The following is a 21,860-nucleotide window of genomic DNA, read 5'->3' on the forward strand; positions in this document are numbered from 1 at the left end:
CAATGGAAATCAAATTTATCAACCCATGGAGGTCTGGATTTGGAGTCACACTCAAAATTAAAGTGGAAAACCACACTACAGGCTGATCCAATTTTGATGTAATGTCCTTAAAACAAGTCAGAATGAGGCTCAGTAGTGTGTGTGGCCTCCACGTGCCTGTATGACCTCCCTACAACGCCTGAGCATGCTCCTGATGAGATGGCGGATAGTCTCCTGAGGGATCTCCACCCAGTCCTGGACTAAAGCATCCGCCAACTCTTGGACAGTCTGTGGTGCAACGTGGCGTTGGTGGATGGAGTGAGACATGATGTCCCAGATGTGCTCAATTGGATTCAGGTCTGGGGAACGGGCGGGCCAGTCCATAGCATCAATGCCTTCCTCTTGCAGGAACTGCTGATACATTCCAGCCACATGAGGTCTAGCATTGTCTTGCATTAGCAAGAACCCAGGGCCAACCGCACCAGCATATGGTCTCACAAGGGGTCTGAGGATCTCATCTCGGTACCTAATGGCAGTCAGGCTACCTCTGCCGAGCACATGGAACACAAAGAAATACCACCCCACACCATGACTGACCCACCGCCAAACTGGTCATGCTGGAGGATGTTGCAGGCAGCAGAATGTTCTCCACGGCGTCTCCAGACTCTGTCACGTCTGTCACATGTGCTCAGTGTGAACCTGCTTTCATCTGTGAAGAGCACAGGGCGCCAGTGGCAAATTTGCCAATCTTGGTGTTCTCTGGCAAACACCAAACGTCCTGCACGGTGTTGGGCTGTAAGCACAACCCCCACCTGTGGACATCGGGCCCTCATACCACCCTCATGGAGTCTGTTTCTGACCGTTTGAGCAGACACATGCACACTTGTGGCCTGCTGGAGGTCATTTTGCAGGGCTCTGGCAGTGCTCCTCCTGCTCCCCCTTGCACAAAAGCGGAGGTAGCTGTCCTGCTGCTGGGTTGTTGCCCTCCTACGGCCTCCTCCACGTCTCCTGATGTACTGGCCTGTCTCCTGGTAGCGCCTCCATGCTCTGGTCTCTACGCTGACAGACACAGCAAACCTTCTTGCCACAGCTCGCATTGATGTGCCATCCTGGATGAGCTGCACTACCTGAGCCACTTGTGTGGGTTGTAGACTCCGTCTCATGCTACCACTAGAGTGAAAGCACCGCCAGCATTCAAAAGTGACCAAAACATCAGCCAGGAAGCATAGGAACTGAGAAATGGTCTGTGGTCACCACCTGCAGAACCACTCCTTTATTGGGGGTGTCTTGCTAATTACCTATAATTTCCACCTGTTGTCTATTCCATTTGCACAACAGCATGTGGAATTTATTGTCAATCAGTGTTGCTTCCTAAGTGGACAGTTTGATTTCACAGAAGTGTGATTGACTTGGAGTTACATTGTGTTGTTTAAGTGTTCCCTTATTTTTTTTGAGCAGTGTATATCTCAGCTGGCCCTTTGGAAAACTAGATCTGATCTGCACTTTCATTGGTCTATTGATTATTTTAGCACATGAATACATTCCAGGCCAAAGTCCCAAGGTGGGTTTGCTTATAGTTATCTTCTCTCTCTTTATATCCTTCTAGACCAGGGCCCCAACTCAGAAAATGTCTAAGAGTTAGAGTGCTGAATGATGTAGAATCAAGGCAACCTGCTTAATTGTTATGCTTTAAAAGGCCAAAATGATCCTGGATCAGCACTCCTACTCTGAGACGCTTTTGAATATAAACCCAGTATAGATTGCAAAAAGATGGCCCTCTAGCCATAAAGGAAGAGAATACAAATAAATGGAAGCTTTCAGTAAGAACATTTTGTCAAAATTACTCCTCTATAGTACTCCCCGATCACTAGGGTAGACTTCCGTTGTTTAGTTATAAATCACAGATCACAAGATAGACCTGGATAATGTAGTGAACCAAAATAAAAACCTCCTTTTATAATTCCGTAGCAACGTTGTTCCTCATCCTTCATTCATCACAATAGTTATTATGATCTCAGAGAATTGAGTATATGCAGAAGGGCTGTTTCTGTTCCCCTGGCTACTTTAGGAGAAGAAGGTATTATTCTAGCATGTGCAGATTAATACTGCTGCCTCCCAGTCCCAGCAGTTGATTGTAGTGGGGAGCAGAGCAGATGCAGTGATTATGGTGCGAGGACTGAAACTACTGCTTTATAGATCGGAGAGGCTGGCCTGATTTGTAGCTTCTGTCATGGAATTTCGTAATGTGATTTTTGGACTCCAAAGGAAACTCTGAAATGGCATATTGTTTTAATGAAGATTTTAGAATATTGACATAAAAATCAGTCACCAATTGGATGGAAACCTAGCTATAGACACCGTAAAGACTCTGGCAAGTGCACTAGTCCAGTGTCACTTTGATTAATCCTGCACATCATGGTTCACCAGCAGCTCCAAACATCTAAAGAATAACCTACCAGCTAATCAAGCTTGTAAGAATTGTACTTAAAGTCTTAAAAATCCTTCTTTAGCCTTTTACTGCAGTGGGCTAAATCAGGGTCACACAGAGTTATTCTTGATAGTCTTAAACAAATCTATTTTTAAGCAAAAGTATACACCTCATTCACATGGTTATGGGCCTAAAAAAATAAGTCAATTGTATCATGTCAGATAAAAAGTTCAAATGTATTCAATTTCGAGGTTGCATCCCAATATTACACTTTATTTACATCACAGCAGACTGAAATATAACAACGCCGTTTGATAAAGAAGAACTAGAATTTCTGCTTAATAAATAAAATAAAGTTGATTAATTATGTAATTATGAAAAATAAAACTGATCCTAGATCATCACTCCTACTCTGAAACGCTTTTGAATATAAACCCACCATACAGATGGCCCTCTAGCAATAAAGAAAGAGAATAAAAATAAATGGAAGCTTTCGGGAAGAACATTCTGCCTAAATGACTCCTCTATAGTACTCCCCGATCACTGGGGTAGACTTCCATTGTTAAATTGTAAATCACAGATCACAAGGTAGACCAGGATAATGTAGTGAAACAAAATAAATCCTCCTCTTTTAATTTCATAGCAACTTCATTAGTCATCATAATAACTCATGGTATGATGAATGATCTAAGAGAATTCAGTATACACAGAAGAGCTGTTTCTGTTCCCCTAGCTACTTTAGGAGAAGAAGGTGTTATTCTAGCATGTGCAGATTAATACTGCTGCCTCCCAGTCCCAGCAGTTGATTGTAGTGGGGAGCAGAGCAGATGCAGTGATTATGGTGCGAGGACTGAAACTACTGCTTTATAGATCGGAGAGGCTGGCCTGATTTGTAGCTTCTGTCGTGGAATTTCGTGATGGGATTTTTGAGGTCCATTGTCTTTTCCTTTTTAATGGTCATGACCCACCAGTTGAAAATTACTGGTTTAAAACATACCGTAAAAGTTGTTGACCAATATAGCTTAGGAGGTTAATGCATTTTACAGTAATGTATTCGTTAATGTTTTTTTTGAGGTAGTATGCATTTACTGTACCTTTGTTGGTTTATATCAAGGAGATTGTTGTAGTCATGTATAAGGCACCATAGACAGTTGGGGGCTGTGCTTGGACTTTTTCAGGAGGGTGCAATGTAACAGAATGTAACAGAATATTGTCTAGACCAGAGTAATGTCAGCTCTATATTTGGTACATTTCTGCTACATTGTGAACCTTACCACATACACCCATGGTTTCACGACCTGCTGTTTGTGCCCTCCAGGTGGTTATCATGGAGGTGGTGGGCCTGAAGTCTCTGGCTCCTAACAGGATCGTTTACTGCACCATGGAGGTGGAGGGAGGGGAGAAACTGCAGACAGACCAGGCTGAGGCCTCCAAGCCAACGTAAGACCCTTCTTTCTCTGTCTATCTGTCCATCTCTGTCTGCCTCTGTTTGTCTGCCTCTGTCTGTCTCTGTCTGTCTGTCTGTCTGTCTCTGTCTCTCTTTCTCTGTGCCTCTCTCACCTCAACTCTTAACCTGCCTGATGCTTAACATCCACTGTGTTGTTCTCATGAGATCTGAATGCAGGCACCTTCTCTTCACGCTGTGATTCCTGAGTCATCTGATCAAAGTGTGAAAGGATGCTCCCAGTGTAATCCTCCATTTAGAACAGTCTGTCTCCATGGGAATTAAAGGGAGGTCAGATGATGAGTGAAAAGAGAACCCCGGGCAAAGCCCCCCATCTCAGGATGATAGCTTTCCAAAAAGGTTCTCCTTGGAACACCTCAAGTTTACCGAGATGTGTAACCATATACAGTAGATACATACCGAAACTATCTATTCAGGTTCAACACATTAAGTTGGTTCAGGTTTATTGTGGTCACAGCCTTTCATCAACCCTTCCTGAATGTTAAAAGTGGTGATGATGTTAAGGATGAAGGAATTAATGTGAATGTGAATGGGTTTTCGCAGACGGGATCCTGAGTCTGTCTGCTGTTATCAAGGAAGCAGCCTGTAATGTTACAGTGCGTCTGTGATGCCAGCCTCTCTCCAGTGATGTGATGTTCAGCTCGCGATTATGAACTATTTTAGAGACTCGTCCTCTTGCTCTCGCACAGATTCAAGTGCCATTTTATAATGAGAGGGAGATGAGAGAAGGGGGAGAGCGAGAGGGAGAGCAATAGATGAAGGACAGGCATGAAAAGAGAAAATGACAGGATGACAAACGAAGAGGGGGAGAAAGAGGAGGAGATGGGGAGAGCAGCTTCTGTGTGTGCCCCGACTCCAGTGCTGCCAGGCAGGGAGAGTGATTAGGACCTGCATCTTAATGGAGCAGGAGAGAGCCCCCTCTAGCACTCCTGGAAATGACAAGCATCTCGTGCTGCTAGCTAGCTGTCAGCTTATCCATCGCATACACCATCACACTGGCACTGTTTTAAGAACCTCCTTGTACAGGATGAGACGGGTCCTGACTAATCTAGGATCTTCAAGTCAGTTAAGAACAAATTCTTATTTACAATGACAGCATAACCCCAGCCGAACCCAGAGCCGATTGTGCGTTGCCCTATCCCCAATCACAGCCAGTTGTGATACAGCCTGTAATCGAAACAGGGTCTGTAGTGATGCCTCTAGCACTGAGATGCAGTGCCTTAGACCGCTGCGCCACTTGGGAGCCTAAATCTTGTGATTTAGTGTAACAAATGATCCCTGAATATAATGCAGTGCTCCTCTCATTCTTATTGTATAAAACCATACTAAATGCATGATCAATGTAGGTAGTAGAACTAAGGGGCCAATGTGAAACAGTAACATTCTAACATTCCCAGTGTGAGATGAGACGCCACCTGGTGGTGATGAGTGTTAATATCAGTAAGGCAGAGGAGAAAGACATTGTCACTCACAGATGCAGCTCACAGCAGGAGGAGAAACGGCAAATAGACACACACGCACACGCACACACACACACACACACACACACACACACACACACACACACACACACACACACACACACACACACACACACACACACACACACACACACACACACACACACACACACACACACACACACACACAGCTTCAGACTGCTGGCTCTGTCTTGTGCTGCCTGTCTCCTTGATGATGATGATATCACATGCCATCCAATCATGACACAATAACCCCTATGAGCATGTTAGTATATATCTCATTGTGAATGTGTGTGTGTATGTGCATGCATGAGTGTTTGTGTTTGTCTCTGTGTGAGTGGTAGGGCTCCCTCAGGCTGTGCTTGCCTGTGTGGAGCGACTCAGTCTCACTCCATCACCTCTCTGTAATAAATTGAAATGTTGTTTCTGCACAGCATTTTATATACCTTCTAACCCTCTCTACTTCTACCCCTCTCTATTTCTACCCCTCTCTACTTCTACCCCTCTCTACTTCTACCCCTCTCTGCTTCTACCCTTTGCACGTTCAGCCACAACAAATAAAGTGTCAGCTGCTGTTCTCAGTCTGTCTCATAACTGAGCAGTACGTAGCTTACCCAGCCCCAGTTTATTGTTTTTACTTCACCACTTTGGTTATAAAGTTTTATTTTTTAACAACCACGTCTCACTCTTTCTGAGAGCGCAGATATCGGCCTTTGGGAAAGAGGATGAGAATGTGCGAGATAAAGGGCAAACGGGGAAGGCGATTCTAGTGGATCTTGTGCAATTCCTCTTGGCCAGGTAGATGTTCATTTAGGCTAGGATTCAATCCAACACAGATTAACAAACAACCTGAGCACAGGGATAGACTTTTAAAGGCATTTCCAGAATGTTGGCTGATCTAACTTTCGCTGTAAAGGCTGCAAATGTCGTTTCAAACATAAATTACAATTCCAAATGAAATGACTGTGCACACGCTGTTTGTCTGTTTGTTTGCAGCCGGGCCTAAAGCTACAGCCCTGTAGATGTTGGAGATGTGTCCATGTCTTGAGAGCTGTGTCGAAAATCTAATCAAACTTTATTTGTCACATGCGACGATTACAACAGGAGTAGACCTTAACGTAAAATGTTTACTTTACAAGCCCTTAAATAACAATGCAGTTCAAGAAATTGAGTTAAGAAAAAGGAACACAATAAAATAACAATAATGAGGTTATATACCGAGTCAATGTGGGGGGGGGGGGGGATTTGATTAATTATTCAGCAGTCTTATAGCTTGGGGGTCGAAGCTGTTAAGGAGCCTTTTGGACCTAGACTTGGCGCCTCGGTACCGTTTGCCGTGCGGTAGCAGAGAGAACAGTCTATGGCTTGGGTGGCTGGAGTATTTGACAATTTTTTGGGGGCCTTCCTCTGATAGATCCTGGATGGCGGGAAGCTTGGGGCCCCAGTGATGTACTGGGCCATATACACTACCCTCTGTAGCACTTTACGGTCAGATGACGAGCAGTTGCCATACCAGAAGGTCACATGCTTCTGATGTGTGTGTGTGTGTTGTGTTTCAGCTGGGGGACCCAGGGAGACTTCACTACCACACACCCCCTCCCTGCCGTCAAGGTGAAACTGTTTACAGAAAGCACTGGAGTGCTGGCCCTGGAGGATAAAGAGCTGGGCAGGGTAACACAATCTTTGATCTCTCTCTCTCTTGCTCGCTCTCTCGCTCTCTCTCTCTCTCTCGACAGATTTCCAACGGTCTAATGTCCACTGCTTGTGTTTCTTGGCTCCAACACGTCTCTTCTTATTGGTGTCCTTTAGTAGTTGTTTCTTTGCAGCAATTTGACCATGAAGGCCTGATTCATGCAGTCTCCTCTGAACAGTTGATGAGATGTGTCTGTTACTTGAACTCTGTGAAGCATTTATTTGGGCTGCAATCCTGAGGCTAGTAACTGAACTTATCCTCTGCAGCAGAGGTAACTCTGGGTCTTCCTTTCCTGTGCCGGTCCTCATGAGAGCTAGTATTGTCATAGCACTTTATGTTTTGCACTTGAAGAAACTCTAAAAGTTCTTGAAATTTTCCGGATTGACTGATCTTCATGTCTTATAGTAATGATGGACTGTCTTTCTCTTTGCTTATTTGAGCTGTTCTTACCATAATATCTTTTACCAAATCATATTAAATCTAATTTTATTGTTCACATACACATATTTAGCAGATGTTATTGCAGGTGTAGCTCCAACGGTGCAGTAATATCTAACAATTCACAACAATAGACACAAATCTAAAGTAAAAGAAATGAGTTAAGAAATATATGACTATTAGGATGAGCAATGTCAGAATGGCGTTGAGTAAAACACAGTAGAATAGAATACAGTATATACATATGAAATCAGTATGTAAACATTATTAATGTGACCAGTCAGTCAGTCTATGTCTATGTATATATGGCAGCAGCCTCTAAGGTGCAGGGTTGAGTAATCGGGTGGCTATTTAACAGTCTGATGGCTTTGAGATAGAAGCTGTTTTTCAGTCTCTCAGTCCCAACTTGGATGCACCTGTACTGACCACGCCCAGGGCTATCTTCTGTATACCACCCCTACCTTGTCACAACACAACTGATTGACTCCAACGCATTAAGAAAGAAAGAAATTCCACAAATTAACTTTTAAGGCACACCTGTTAATTGAAATGCATTCCAGGTGACTACCTCAAGAGGCTGGTTGAGAGAATGCCAAGAGTGTGTAAAGCTGTCAGGGCAAAGGGTGTTAACTTTGAAGAATCTCAGAAATAAAATATATTTTACACTTTTTTTGGTTACTACATGATTCCATATGTGTTATTTCATAGTTTTAATGTCTTCACTATTATTCTACAATATAAAGAAAAACCCTTGAATGAGTAGGTGTGTCCAAACCTTATTGTTTTAAACCTTTGCATTTTAGGCCAATACATTTCTCCTGGTTGTTGAACAGGAATCCCGGGTGACCCCAGCCATCCATATACTGAGCTGTTATGTCACTGAGTAGACAGTTATGCTGGATTCCACATCGACCCCTAGCCCCTACTCCCTAGGCACTCATGTAGGTCTGAGAGGATTGGATTGATAATAGCATTATGGTTAGGAAGTATTTGGAAACCAGTATAGTATGTCATTTCCAGGTAAAGTCACAATCCCTAAACCATACACTCTGTAACGTGAGCACACACCATTCAGAGCACACATCATTATGGGACAGAGAGAGCTGGTGTAATCAGTCCTGGGTTGGTTAGCATGATGTGATGTTTCGACAGTAAGCTACAGCCACCGCTGGTCCCTAGGTACGCACCGTTCTTGTTTGAAATCCCTAGTGATGAGGATTATGCTAAAACTCATTTTTAAAATCCCCATCTGATTGATGGGGCCTCTCTGTCCTGGATTAGGCAGGTGGTGAAATTAAGGAGGTGTGCTATAGCCTCATTCAAAACCCCTCCCTGTGGAGAAACAGGACCAATAGAGTGTCATCTTCACGGCCGGATGCTTATTCAATACAGTACTGTAGGTGGGCTGAGTCAGGGATGTTTTTAACCCCTCACAGCCACCACATGTTGAGCTGTGACCACATGATAGTTCCTCAATGATGTATCCAGGCCACATCATGTCCACAACTGTCCAAGTTTAAACTGTCCTTTCTCTTCACGTTAGCCGTTTGACTGAATTGCATGTGGTTAGAATCCCCAAGCCGACTCGGTGTAAAGTCAGCCGATCTGCCCTTGAGCAAGGCCCTTGACTTTAATTGCCCCTGTTTGTCACTAAGGTGAGGGTGTCTGCTCAATGACAGTAACTGTAAGTCATGCAGAGATGTCTTAATTGTCTGCTTTGCTCCGCTCTCCTGTCCTCTAATGCAGAGAGAGAAAGCCCTTCAACGTCTTGCGCTAGTGTGCCGGGCAGCCCTGGCTAGGCTGCACACGGGGCACAGACGTCAGTTCAACATCTGGTCTTCATTGACATTTGGTTGAGTTGTCAACTAATGTGAAATGTAAAAAAATAATCTTTGGATTTAGAGTAAGGGTTGGCTGAAAAAAAGACTAAATTCCCTTACGTTGATGACTACTTGCATATTCTATCAGTATCCACATTGATTTAAGGTCATCACATTGGTTTTTGTTGTTGAAATTACGTGGAAACAACATTGATTCAACCAGTTTTAGCCCAGTGGGAGTGACCTTGGCTGTGATAGGGGCTCTTTGAACTCCTGCTGCAGCGGCAGAAAGGCAGTCAGTCAACCAGCAAGGCAGCAAGGCTTCATCAAAGCTCTTTAACTCAGCAAAGATAGATTACGCCCCGTCTTCAGGGAAGCTGGGAGGAGCAGAGTAGAGCGGGGACTGCTGCGCTTCTCTCTCCTTTGATATGGCAACACAGCTACACAGATACGCTGAGCCGCTGGCTCAAACGTGACACACAGCACAGGCACACTGGGGCCTGGTCTGCCAGAGCACGATTAAGATTTAATGGAAACTCTTGAAAATGTATTGAGTGTTCAAAATCCTTGAGAATGCTGACTCGTGGTGCTGAATACTGACTGACTGGATGGATACAGACCAGGGATCTCTCCAATAAACCTTGTGGATATGTACAGTATAGTGCTTACACATGTATATATCCTTATCTCTCAGAGGTGGTTACATTGTTACTGTACATTTCAACTCTAGTATCCAACACAGTTTTGCTTCCAACAAGATTCTCTGGTCTGATGAAACCAAGATTGAACTCTTTGGCCTAAATGCAAGCATCACGTCGAGGAAACCTGGAACCATTCTTACGGTGAAGCATGGTGGTGGCAGCATCATGCTGTGGGGATGATTTTCAGTGGCAGGGACTGAGAGACTAGTCACTATCGAGGGAAAGATGAACGGAGCAAAGTACAGAGAGATCCTTGATGAAAAACTACTCCAGGGCGCTCAGGACGTCAGACTGGGGGCAAAGGTTCACCTTCCAACTGGACAACAACCCTAAGCACACAGCCAAGACAACGCAGGAGAGGCTACGGGACAAGTCTCTGAATGTCCTTGAGTGGCCTAGCCAGAGCCTGGACTTGAACCCAATCGAACATCTCTGGAGAGACCTGAAAATAGCTGTGCAGCAAAGCTCCCCATCCAACCTGACAGAGCTTGAGAGGATCTGCAGAGAAGAATGGGAAAGACTCCACAATACAGGTGTGCCAAGCTTGTAGCGTCATACCCAAGAAGAGGCTGTAATCTCTGCCAAAGGTGCTTCAACAAAGTACTGAGTAGCCTCCCGAGTGGCACAGTGGTCAGAGGCACTGCATCGCAGTGCTAGAAGCATCACTACAGATCCGGGTTTGTTCCCAGGCTTGGAAACCCATAAGGTGGCACACAATTGGCCCAGCGTTGTCCGGGTTAGGGGAGGGTTTGGCCGGCTGGGATGTCCTTGTCCCATCGCTCTCTAGTGATTCCTTGTGGCGGCCGGGCGCATGCACGCTGACTATGGTCACCAGCTGTATGACGTTTCCTCCCACTGGGTTAAGTGAGCAGTGTGTCAAGAAGCAGTGCTGCTTGGCCGGGTCGTGTTTCGGAGGATGCATGGCTCTCGACCTTTGCCTCTCCTGAGTCCGTACAGGAGTTGCAGCGACGGGACAAGACTGTAACTACCAATTGTATATCACGAAATTGGAGAGAAAAAGGGATACAAAAATATAAAAATAATACCTATTAAAGGGTCTGAATACTTATGGAAATGTGATATTTCAGTTTTTTTTAACACATTGGCAAAAACGTTGAAAAACCTTTTTATGCTTCGTCATTATGGGGTTTTGTGTGTAGATTGATGAATAAGGCTGTAACAAAATGTGGAAAAAAGTCGAGGAGTCTGAATGCTTTTTGAATGCACTGTATATACAAGAGTATGTGGAAATTCAAATGAATGGATTCGGCTATTTCAGCCACACCCGTTGATGACAGGTGTGTAAAATCAAGCACACAGCCATGCAATCTCCATAGACAAAAATTGTCAGTAGAAAGACCTTACTGAATCGCTGACTTTCAATGTGGCACCGTCATAGGATGCCACATTTCCAACAAGTCAGTTCGTCAGATTTCTGCCCTTTAAGCGCTGTAAGTCAACTGTAAGTGCTGTTATTGTGAAGTGGAAACATCTCGGAGCAACAGCCGCGAAGTGGTAGGCCACACAAGCTCACAGAATGGGACTGTCGAGTGCTGAAGTGTGTAGTCTGTCGTCGGTTGCAACATTCACTACCAAGTTCCAAACTGCCTCTTGAAGCAACGTCAGCAAAATAACTATTCGTCGGGAGCTTCATAAATTGAGTTTCCATGGCTGAGCAGCTGCACACAAGCCTAAGATCACCATCCACAATGCCCAGCGTCGGCTGGAGTGGTGTAAAGCTCCAAGCTATTGGACTCTGGAGCCTTGGAAACACCTTTTCTGGTGTGACGAATCACGCTTCACCGTCTGGCAGTCCTATGGACGAATCTGGGTTTGGGGGATGTCAGGAGAACATTTTAATTTCTTAATCTTAATTTGTCTGATACTTTTCTCCTCCAGGTGGTCCTCCACCCAACCCCTAACAGCCCCAAGGCATCAGAGCTCCATAAGATGGCCCTCACCAAGGCCTGCCCCGACCAGAACCTTCAGATCAAACTGGCCATTCGCATGGACAAACCACAGAACATGAAGCATTCTGGGTAAGTATGGACAAGCTCCAAAACATGAAGAATTCCTGGTAAGCATGGACAAGTCGCAGAAGATGAAGAATTCTGGGCAAGCAAGGGAAACCTGGTCCTATTGATCTCAATGGGACCTGGTAATTAATTTTTTTAAGTCTGCTACTTTACTGCATAATACTCATGAGGACAGAGGAGGATCTCCAGATAGGGTTTTGTTTCGGGTTTTATTTTGACCTTTTTCATCCATTTCTCTGAAACTCCTCCGGCCTCTTCCTTGGTTCCTTCTTGGCCTAATTTCTAGCTAAATGGAGATAAAAAAAAATACTTAGCATTGTATTGTTCTATCCCTTCTGATGGTTACTACTGGGCTTGTTGTACATTTAGAGAGCAACAAAGACACTAGCTTTCAGGCCAACGTGACTCATTCTCACTGCGCCAACCCAGGGTCATCCGCTCTGCATAAAACATCAAAACATGTACGACATTATAATATTATGAACAGTGATTAGTTCAGCCTCTCTTTTGTTTGTGGTAGGGGATACACTCCTTGCTATGCATGTAGTGTGGGCTAAACCTGCTGATTCTGTTGCTGTTTCTTCAACACAGGAAACAACAATAGCCAATTGTCATACCGTTGCCATGTAATCATTACATTGACATGTAGTAATTGTTGAACATTGTTTTCTGGCAGGTATTTGTGGGCTTTTGGGAAGAACGTCTGGAAGCGCTGGAAGAAGCGTTTCTTCGTCCTCGTGCAGGTTGGTACATCATCAGCCTCTGAAATATAATGTCTTTGGTCTGGTCAAATGAAAGGTCATTCAAATGATTACATCACCAAAACAAACAATAACATATGGTTTATTCGAATATATTGGCACCATTAAACTTTACAATAGGGTGCAAATGGATCAGAATGTCTTGTTTTCTCTCTTCAAAACTGGTTGAATGGCTATTTTTACCCTGTAGGCATCTGCAACTTGCCACAGGTGAGATTAATTACCCAGTAGACGAGAATCCCCTGCCTCCAACCAAATTAATTTGAATTCTGAATAATTTAGTCCAGAATTCTGAATAATTTAGTCCAAAACACCAAAGGTGTTTTCAATTTCAACTTGTTTTAGCAGGAATAGGGAATTGTGATTGCAACCGTATGTGGCTAAAGGGGTAGTTTTCACACACAAATATAATCACTTTTTAATCGGCCTTCTTACCTCAAAAGAAGCTTGAGCAATCACAGCAATTCACCATTGATCCTCTGATGTTCCTGAGCAGATGGAAGTGTATGATGTGTCTATCCTCTCCGGTGCAGGTGAGCCAGTACACCTTTGCCATGTGCAGCTACAGAGAGAAGAAGTCTGAGCCACAGGAGCTGCTCCAGCTGGATGGTTACACTGTGGACTACACCGACCCCCAGCCAGGTACATATATACACACATGCGTACATAATGTACGTGTGTGTCTGTGTGAATGTACATGTGTGTGCATGTGCATGCATGCACGCAAGCACAGATGGACACACACACACACGAATGCATGCACGCACACACACACACCCACACAACCTGTCCCTAAACCCTCCTCTCTGTCTTTAGGATTGGATGGCGGCAGGGCGTTCTTCAACGCGGTGAAGGAGGGCGACACTGTGATCTTTGCCAGTGATGACGAGCAGGACCGCATCCTGTGGGTTCAGGCAATGTACCGGGCCACCGGTCAGTCCCACAAGCCTGTTCCCCCCACCCAGGTCCAGAAACTAAACTCCAAGGGGGGTGCCGCCGCTCAGATGGACGCGCCCATCTCCCAGTTCTGTAAGTAAACCAATACACAACCTCAGCATCATATCAGCCAATCAGCAGGCAGTTTCAGGTTTCATCCCGCCCCCAATCCAGTGACAGCTCTCACCCATACCGTTTCACTACGCCATGCGTCTCTCCCCACGCCACACTGCAGCCACATACTGTAACTGTTGAACACGTTGCGCTGTAGAACTAAAGTCGACACACACAGGCACTTCCTCCTCATTGCTGTATCACACAGAGTACCCAGCTTCTATGGGCCTCCCCTCATCGTCACCAATCAGTCACACATGACGTGTTTAAAGGTGCAACTTCATATGACTCTTCCCCCATCAATCTGCTCTGTCTCTCTCTAAACATTAACCAAGCTGACAAACTGAAGAGAAACACGGAATGGCGGCCAATGGCGTAGATATAGATTAAACCACTCAAATGAAACATCAAGCTTGGCACCTTTTTGAATCCTTTTGAAAACCTTTTGAAATCTTTTGAGAATGTTTTGCGTTAAGTGTTGTGTTTGTGACAATGCTAAGGTGTCAGCGAGTATTGCCTGAACACCCTCAGACCCCAACATGTGGTAATGGTAGAAAACAACAGCTGTAACAGACAGTGATGACTTTCTGAGTCCCCGCTCAGCCCAGCCCTGTCTCGGTCCAGCCCCTGCTCAGTCAACGTTCTCTGTAGTGTTAACCGATCCTTTACTTGTACCTTTAAGCAGCCACAGGTCAGATACTGTACAGTAGCAAAGTGAAGGTAAGACTGTCTCTAGTGACGTGGCTTCTGCAACACGTACCTATCTACTTCCTGTTGTAACCGTCTCTTCTGTGTCCTCTGCCCCTTATATTTAAAACACACTTTGAATCACAGTTTAACAGTGAAATAGGGCCAACGAATTTTAGGCTAACGTGATACTTGTGTATCCTAATGCACTTTTTTTTTTTTTACAAAGAAATATCTAAGTTACACGTTGTAAACACACTGAAACCTGAACAGGTTGAACCCAAACTTGGGAAATTAGTACCCTTTAGTTGCCAACTCAATTCTGTTCTTTTACAGCACGAAAGAAGTAGCCTGGTAAAACCAGACTGAATGCTGTGCTCACCATTGTTTCAATAAGGCGAGTGCATCGTACAGTCTGGTTAACAAGGCTACTAAAGAACACCACAATAATAGGTCCTGCTATTCAAAACCAAACATGATAACTTGTGTTGGTGTGCGTCCTTCCTTCAACTCCTTCAGTTATTTTAGCGGTTATTCTAATGTCCAAGCCGTTTGGTTGGAGTTAATGGGTTGTAGAAAAGCTTTTTTCCCCTTTTATTATCTTGGCATTTTTATAACCTGAAAACAATTCAGCAATAAAAACATCTATATAGGTTTTAATGCAGGAATTGCGCTATTTAGGTAACAATAGCGTAGATGTCATTTTTTTTTTGGGGAGGGGGGGGGGGAGTAGGAAATCTTTTAATTCATTACACTGTAGTTTTCATCCGTTTCTATAAACAGAATCTATAGACAAGAATTCCCTGTGGTCTCTCCATTGGTGTCTTTGTCGAGTATGTGATCGTTCTTCTGGTTATTTGGTTACCTCCTCTATATAAGACCAGCCATTCTGATGCCATTCAATGACCCCTCACAGTGGCACAGACCTCCTCCCTCTACCCCCCTCTTCTCTGAAACACTGTGCCACACCAAACGGACATGTTTCACCCCACCCTGGTTATCTTGAATGGCACTGGGGCCATAACATACACCACACCGCCCTGTTACTCTCCTCTCTTTCTTTCTTTCTTTGTCTCTTTCTTTGTTTGTTTCTTTGTTTCTTTCCTTGTCACCTTTCTTTCTTTCTTTCTTTCTTTCTCTCTCTCTTTCTCTCTTTCACTCTCTCTTTCTCTCTCTCTCTCTCTCTCTCTCTCTCTCTCTCTCTCTCTCTCTCTCTCTTTCTTTCTCTCTTTCTTTCTCTCTCTCTTTCTTTCTCTCTTTCTTTCTCTTTCTCTCTCTCTCTCTCTCTCTCTCTCTCTCTCTCTCTCTCTCTCTCTCTCTCTCTCTCTCTCTTTCTTTCTCTCTCTCTCTCTCTCTCTCTCTCTCTCTCTCTCTCTGTCTTTCTCTCTCTCTTTCTCTCTCTTTCTCTCTCTTTCTCTCTCTTTCTCTGTCTTTCTCTGTCTTTCTGTCTTTCTCTCCCTCTCTGTCTTTCTTTCTCTCTCTTTCTTTCTCTCTCTCACTCTCTCTCTCTCTCTCTCTCTCTCTCTCTCTCTCTCTCTCTACCATTAGAGCTCTGCTGCCGAGCACCGATTTGGAAGGATAGGAGAGTAGTCTTTCTAAAGGAGAACTTATAGGCTACTACTTCTAAATGATGAATTTAGATGAGGAAGGAATGGGACTCTGGCGAAGCTAATAGTGAGTACAGTACTTTACCTACCAGATAAGTTATGAGTGTCACTACTCATTACCAGGCAACATCACTTTGCTTTAAGTGGACTCCTATATCCATAACCATATAATAATAAACATTTTGGATCAAATAATAGCATTAGGTGGATATGTCAGGTTTATTCCAATTGCGTTAGCCATTTAGATTGTTATTACTCTTCATTTATTTTTCCTCTAAACATTATCTCGTAAGCTGTCCAGTGCCTTCATAGATTCAGGGGAGGATATTGGCATCATTTACATAATAATAATGACAGTAGAACTAAAAGTTGTTGTTGGAGTGCTGGATGTAACTAGAGTATCGGCCAGTGCTCCTCTGTTATGATCTGGAGAAAGCAAAGGGAAGCGATCATATTACGATGGTAATGTATAATGTATGTTAGAATGAGATACAGATGTCGGATCTTAATTTGATCACCCTGTTGCAGGATAACTTTCCCGAAATGCAGGACATTTACCACTTGCAGTGTATTTGAGGTTTCAAAAGGCTTGTCATTTCCACTTGGAAATTTCAGACTTGATTTTCCCTTGTGAAAAAAATGTATAAATGCCTACAGAAAATCATTACAATCGACACAATAATTTACATTTTCTGTTGCTTGCAGGATTATTTTCCTGCTATAGAAAACTGACTCAAATTAAGGTGCAACAAATGTACTATACCTAGATCAGAATCCAGACTAAATCAACCACAGCAGAGGGATGATAACCCTTTGCCCTTATCCTTTCATCTCTCTTGTTTCTGTCATGCTCTCACTGGCCCTCTATTTCCCTCTCTTGATTTTCTATCAACCTCTCTACCTTTCTTTTCACTATGTCTCTCTCTCTCTCTCTCTCTCTCTCTCTCTCTCTCTCTCTCTCTCTCTCACATACCCACATATGCTCAGCACACCACCGCTGCCCACACACCTCTCTCTCTCTCTCTCTCTCTCTCTCTCTCTCTCTCTCTCTCTCTCTCTCTCTCTCTCTCATTTTGGTACAGGTTGTTTTTTTTAGTTGTGTTTCTCTTCCTCATGCTTTGCTTGTTACCCCTTCTTTAGTATTGCAACTGCTAGGTGAGGGACACTCGTGTTTGCTCTCCTCCAGCCTTGTTGCTAGTCTTTATGTTATTCTGGTTTGTCCCTTCTCACCCCGCTGTCTTCTAGCTGGACTTAAGGGTAAGTGCTTCCCTGTAGCCGGCACAGCTCAGATAATCCCCAACGATTATCTGACAAATGCAACGTGCTTTCTCTCCTCTTTCCCTATCCACTTCCTCCTCTTAAGTCTCCTCGCTTCATGTCTTTAGACAGTAGAAAACGTATTTTTTATATTTGATTTCTCCTCAATCTGAGATTTTGACGGTTTAGGATGCATGTATTTGATTGTTAGACTTATCATTTGGCTCAGTAATTATTGTAGTTTATATTCTGGTTATTATTATGTTTTTTTTGTTGCATAATTGCCTTCTCTCCTTAATCTTATTGGTGTCCAAGGACCCCTCAGAGTAAAGCAGAAAGATGGCCCAATGTGACACGATGCCATCAGAAAATAAAATACAGTAAATGACTGCTGTAGGAAATCTAGTTGTGAATCCATCAACAGTTATGGAAATTCTATTTTAGAGAGCAGTAGAGGACAGTAAAAACGTTTCCCCCTAAGGGAACTTCAGAGCTTGTAATCAAGCTTTTTTTTTTGTCCTACAATTCTTTACATCGCTTACAAACGATTGAATATTTCCATATTGTTTAATAAATTTTTTTCAAAGAGTAGAGCAGTTGGAAAGCTGTGACATGTTGAACATTTGGACCCTTTTAGCAGGGGAACATGCTTTACTTCCGAGGACTCAATTCATAGCCGTGGGAAGTAGGGGTGCTGAGGGTGCTACAGCACCCCCTGGTAAATCACCCCAAAAATCTGTGGAGAAAAATATTCCTCAGTGGCCATGGCTCAATTGCTTTTGGTTCTGTTCTTTTGTCCTCTGTTCACGAGAGTTGGCAAATATGTACGTGGAGTATTCTGAATGCAGATGACAAGGAGTAGCCATTGGCACCGCTCCTTACCATACAATACTCTGGAAGAACCCTCTTACTACAGGGCCTGTAGACAGCAGCTAGCCCCCCATAGCAACACCTCTAGGAGGGAACAGATCTCATTTTGGTTTCTTTTGATTGCCCTTTGATTGCCTGAACAGGTGAACACTTTTGTCATGTGTCCATTATTGCGTTGATGGAATTACAGGAATCTTTATTTCCCCCTTTGCCATCTCCCAGAGAATGATCTACGTGTAGTTTTGCCTCTGTCGGCCTCATGCTATAAACCGATGTACTTGCACCAAATTGTATTGCTACCCTGTTAGAGATACTCCAGTAGTTGGTATGCCTGTTAGTTGTGCTCTGTAGATGTCATGAATAAATACACTGCAACACACCCAAGTATTGTCAACTTGCAAATGCTAAGAGAAAGAGGAATGCCCAAAATGTTTTATCTAAACATTGAAAATGGAACCTTCAGATGCATGACATAACATTTTGAAACATTTTTGAAAGCACAATGAAAAGTCACTGTTCTACAAGCATGTTTTGTTTGTCATTGAGCATTTATTAATGACTGTATTCCCCAATATTCATAATGGAAAAACAATCCAATCTTTTTAACCAATCATCTTGCCTTTAGATGATGACGTCTCCATCGACAAGAACTCACTAAATATGATCATGTGCCCCCATAGTCCATTCAGTCTGTTATTCCAAAATCAAACTCCATTTCCTCATTTAAAAACAACCAGAAGAGAGATTCCCCACCCCCTTTCCTCCCGCCTACCTTCAAGAACTTTCTGTCACACATCGTGCACCTTCACATCGTGCACCTTCACTCTGCCCCTATCGCACACTTTCTCTCACCCCCACCCTTCCCTACTGCCCCCGTAACTATCCCACCCCGTCCGCTATCGCTTCCCCACTTTCCTGGCACTGTCTGTAACTCCCTCGTCTAATTATCTCTCTGTTTCTGAGTCGTTTTCTCAGCCCCCCCCTTTCTCTCTCTCTTTCTGTGTTCACCCTTTGTTTCCTTTTCATCTCATTCTCGCACCCTCACTTTTGAACTCTATCTCCCCCAACAACTTTAATTTTTCCATCATATCCATAATTTCTTCCCTGTCTCACCCCTCTCACCTCTCTCTTAACCTATACTTACCCCTCTGTCTTAGCCTTAGTTCACCCCTCTCTCCCTTTTAACTTCTGGTAGGGCCTTTTTTGTAAGTTCCTAGCAAAACCAGGGATACATAGTCTGTTCTAGTCCACTCGTTTGGACGATTAAGAAACAACACACCTCCTAATTTACAATCTTAGAACCCTTTAACAAGTACCATTGAACGTACAGCTGTCCTGTCCTCATCCGTGGCCCTCCATCTCCCCTTTATCCACCCCTGTCTCTGAACATGGGGCAGATAGATGTCAGTTGAGTTCAAAGTTAATGTTGCTATAGAACCCCCCTACCCCCAGCCTACCCCCTTATCCACCTGCCCCACCACCGTCACATTATCTTCACTTTTTTCAGTGTCAGTGTCGATTGGACATGACACCTGTCACTCACCAACGCTGAGGAGGAACATCAACACCTCTTTCATTTCTCTATATGCTATGCAAGTGATGCTGCAAGTTGCCTTGTCGTTTTTGAACATTTGTAGGCTTTTTGAATGGTGTTGAATGGGCAAAAACATAACGAAAGACATCTGGCAGAAGTAAATTCCTTCACAAATACAAATATAATTTTATATCGTACCAGTCAAAAGTTTGGACACAACTAATCATTCAATGGTTTTTCTATATTTGTACAATTTTCTACATTGTAGAATAATAGTGAAGACATCAACACTATGAAATAACACATATAGAATCAAAAAAGTGTAAAACCAATCAAAATATATTTTAGTTTTGAGATTCTTCAAAATAGCCACCCTTTGCCTTGATGACAGCTTGGCACACTCTTGGCAGTCTCTAAACCAGCTTCACCAGGAATGCTTTTCCGACAGTCTTGAACGAGTTCCCAATTATGCTGAGCACTTGTTGGCTGCTTTCCTTCGCTCTGCGGTCCAACTCATCCCAAACCATCTCAATTGGGTTGAGGTTGGGTGATTGTGGATGCCAGGTCATCTGATTCAGCACTCCATCACTCTCCTTCTTGGTCAAATAGCCCTTACACAGCCTGGAGGTGTGTTGGGTCATTGTCCAGTTGAAAAACAAATGATTGTCCCACTAATCACAAACCAGAGGGGATGGGGTATCGCTGCAGAATGCTGTAGTAGCCATGCTGGTTAAGTGTGCCTTGAATTATAAATAAATTACAGACAGCGTCACCAGCAAACCCCCCCCCCACCACCATCATCACACCTCCTCCTCCATGCTTCACTGTGGGAACTACACATGTGGAGATCATCCGTTCACCTATTCTGCGTCTCACAACGACACGGAGGTTGGAACCAAAAATCTCAAATTTGGACTCATCAGACCAAAGGACAAATTTCCACCTGTCTAATGTCCATTGCTTGTGTTTCTTGGCCCAAGCAAGTCTCTTCTTATTATTGGTGTCCTTTAGTAGTTGTTTGTTTGCAGCAATTCGACCATGAAGGCCTGATTCACACAGTCTCCTCTGAATAGTTGATGTTGAGATGTGTCTGTTACTCTGTGAAGCATTTATTTGGGCTGCCATTTCTGAGGCTGGTAACTCTAATGAACTTATCCACTGCAGCAGAGGTAACTCTGGGTCTTCCTTTTCTGTGGCAGTCCACATGAGAGCCAGTTTCATCATAGCACTTGATGGTTTTTGTGACTGCACTTGAAAAAAATTTAAAAGTTCTTGAAATGTTCCACATTGGCTGACCTTCAGGTCTTAAAGTAATGATGGACTGTCGTTTCTCTTTGCTTATTTGAGCTGTTCATTTCATAATATGGACTTGGTATTTTACCAAATAGGGCTATCTTTTGTATACCACCCCTACCTTGTCACATCACAATCTGATTGGCTCAAAAACATTAAGAAGGAAAGAAATTTTAACAAGGCACACCTGTTAATTGAAATGGATTCCAGGTGACTACCTCATGAAGCTGGTTGAGAGAATGCCAAGAGTGTGCAAAGCTGTCAATGAGGCAAAGGGTGGCTACTTTGAAGAATCTCAAGTACAAAATATATTTTGATTTGTTTAACGCTTTTTTGGTTGCTACATGATTCCATGTGTGTTATTTCATAGTTGTGATGTCTTCACTATTATTCTACAATGTAGAAAATATTGAAAAATAAAGCAAAACCCAGGAATAAGTAGGTGTGTCCAAACTTTGGACTGGTACTGTATATGACCAAATGTTCAAGAATTTGATGATATAATCTCAAGCCTATTCAGTACAGGGCTAGGGACATGAACACGGATGTATGACGTAGGAACGCGTGCATCACTTGCACATGATGAGTCCCCCTTTTCATGTCATCTCATCACTGATAGTTTGAGATCTGACTATATACAGTATGTAGTGCAGAAATGGGAAGAAAATGTGGGAATATCAATGTTTTTTTTAATCAGGTACTGGTTATATTCTGCTTTTAGGCTTCTCATCAATGTTTTATTCTGGTTATTCAAATTATG

General features: G+C 43.5%; 1 protein-coding gene across 2 annotated transcripts in view; it reads left to right on the top strand.

The window, feature by feature from the left end:
• Window positions 1-21,860, top strand: part of LOC135539753 (calcium-dependent secretion activator 1-like) — a 141,054-nt gene that overhangs the window by 88,442 nt on the left and 30,752 nt on the right. For both annotated transcript variants that reach the window (XM_064965844.1, XM_064965845.1), the window contains exons 6-11: window positions 3,726-3,847; window positions 6,913-7,024; window positions 11,905-12,044; window positions 12,718-12,784; window positions 13,336-13,444; window positions 13,619-13,831. In XM_064965844.1, the coding sequence (XP_064821916.1) occupies window positions 3,726-3,847; window positions 6,913-7,024; window positions 11,905-12,044; window positions 12,718-12,784; window positions 13,336-13,444; window positions 13,619-13,831 (763 nt within the window). The remainder of the gene's footprint in view (window positions 1-3,725; window positions 3,848-6,912; window positions 7,025-11,904; window positions 12,045-12,717; window positions 12,785-13,335; window positions 13,445-13,618; window positions 13,832-21,860) is intronic.

Source organism: Oncorhynchus masou, chromosome 5 (genome assembly GCF_036934945.1).
Source record: "Oncorhynchus masou masou isolate Uvic2021 chromosome 5, UVic_Omas_1.1, whole genome shotgun sequence".
Classification (NCBI taxonomy): domain Eukaryota; kingdom Metazoa; phylum Chordata; class Actinopteri; order Salmoniformes; family Salmonidae; genus Oncorhynchus; species Oncorhynchus masou.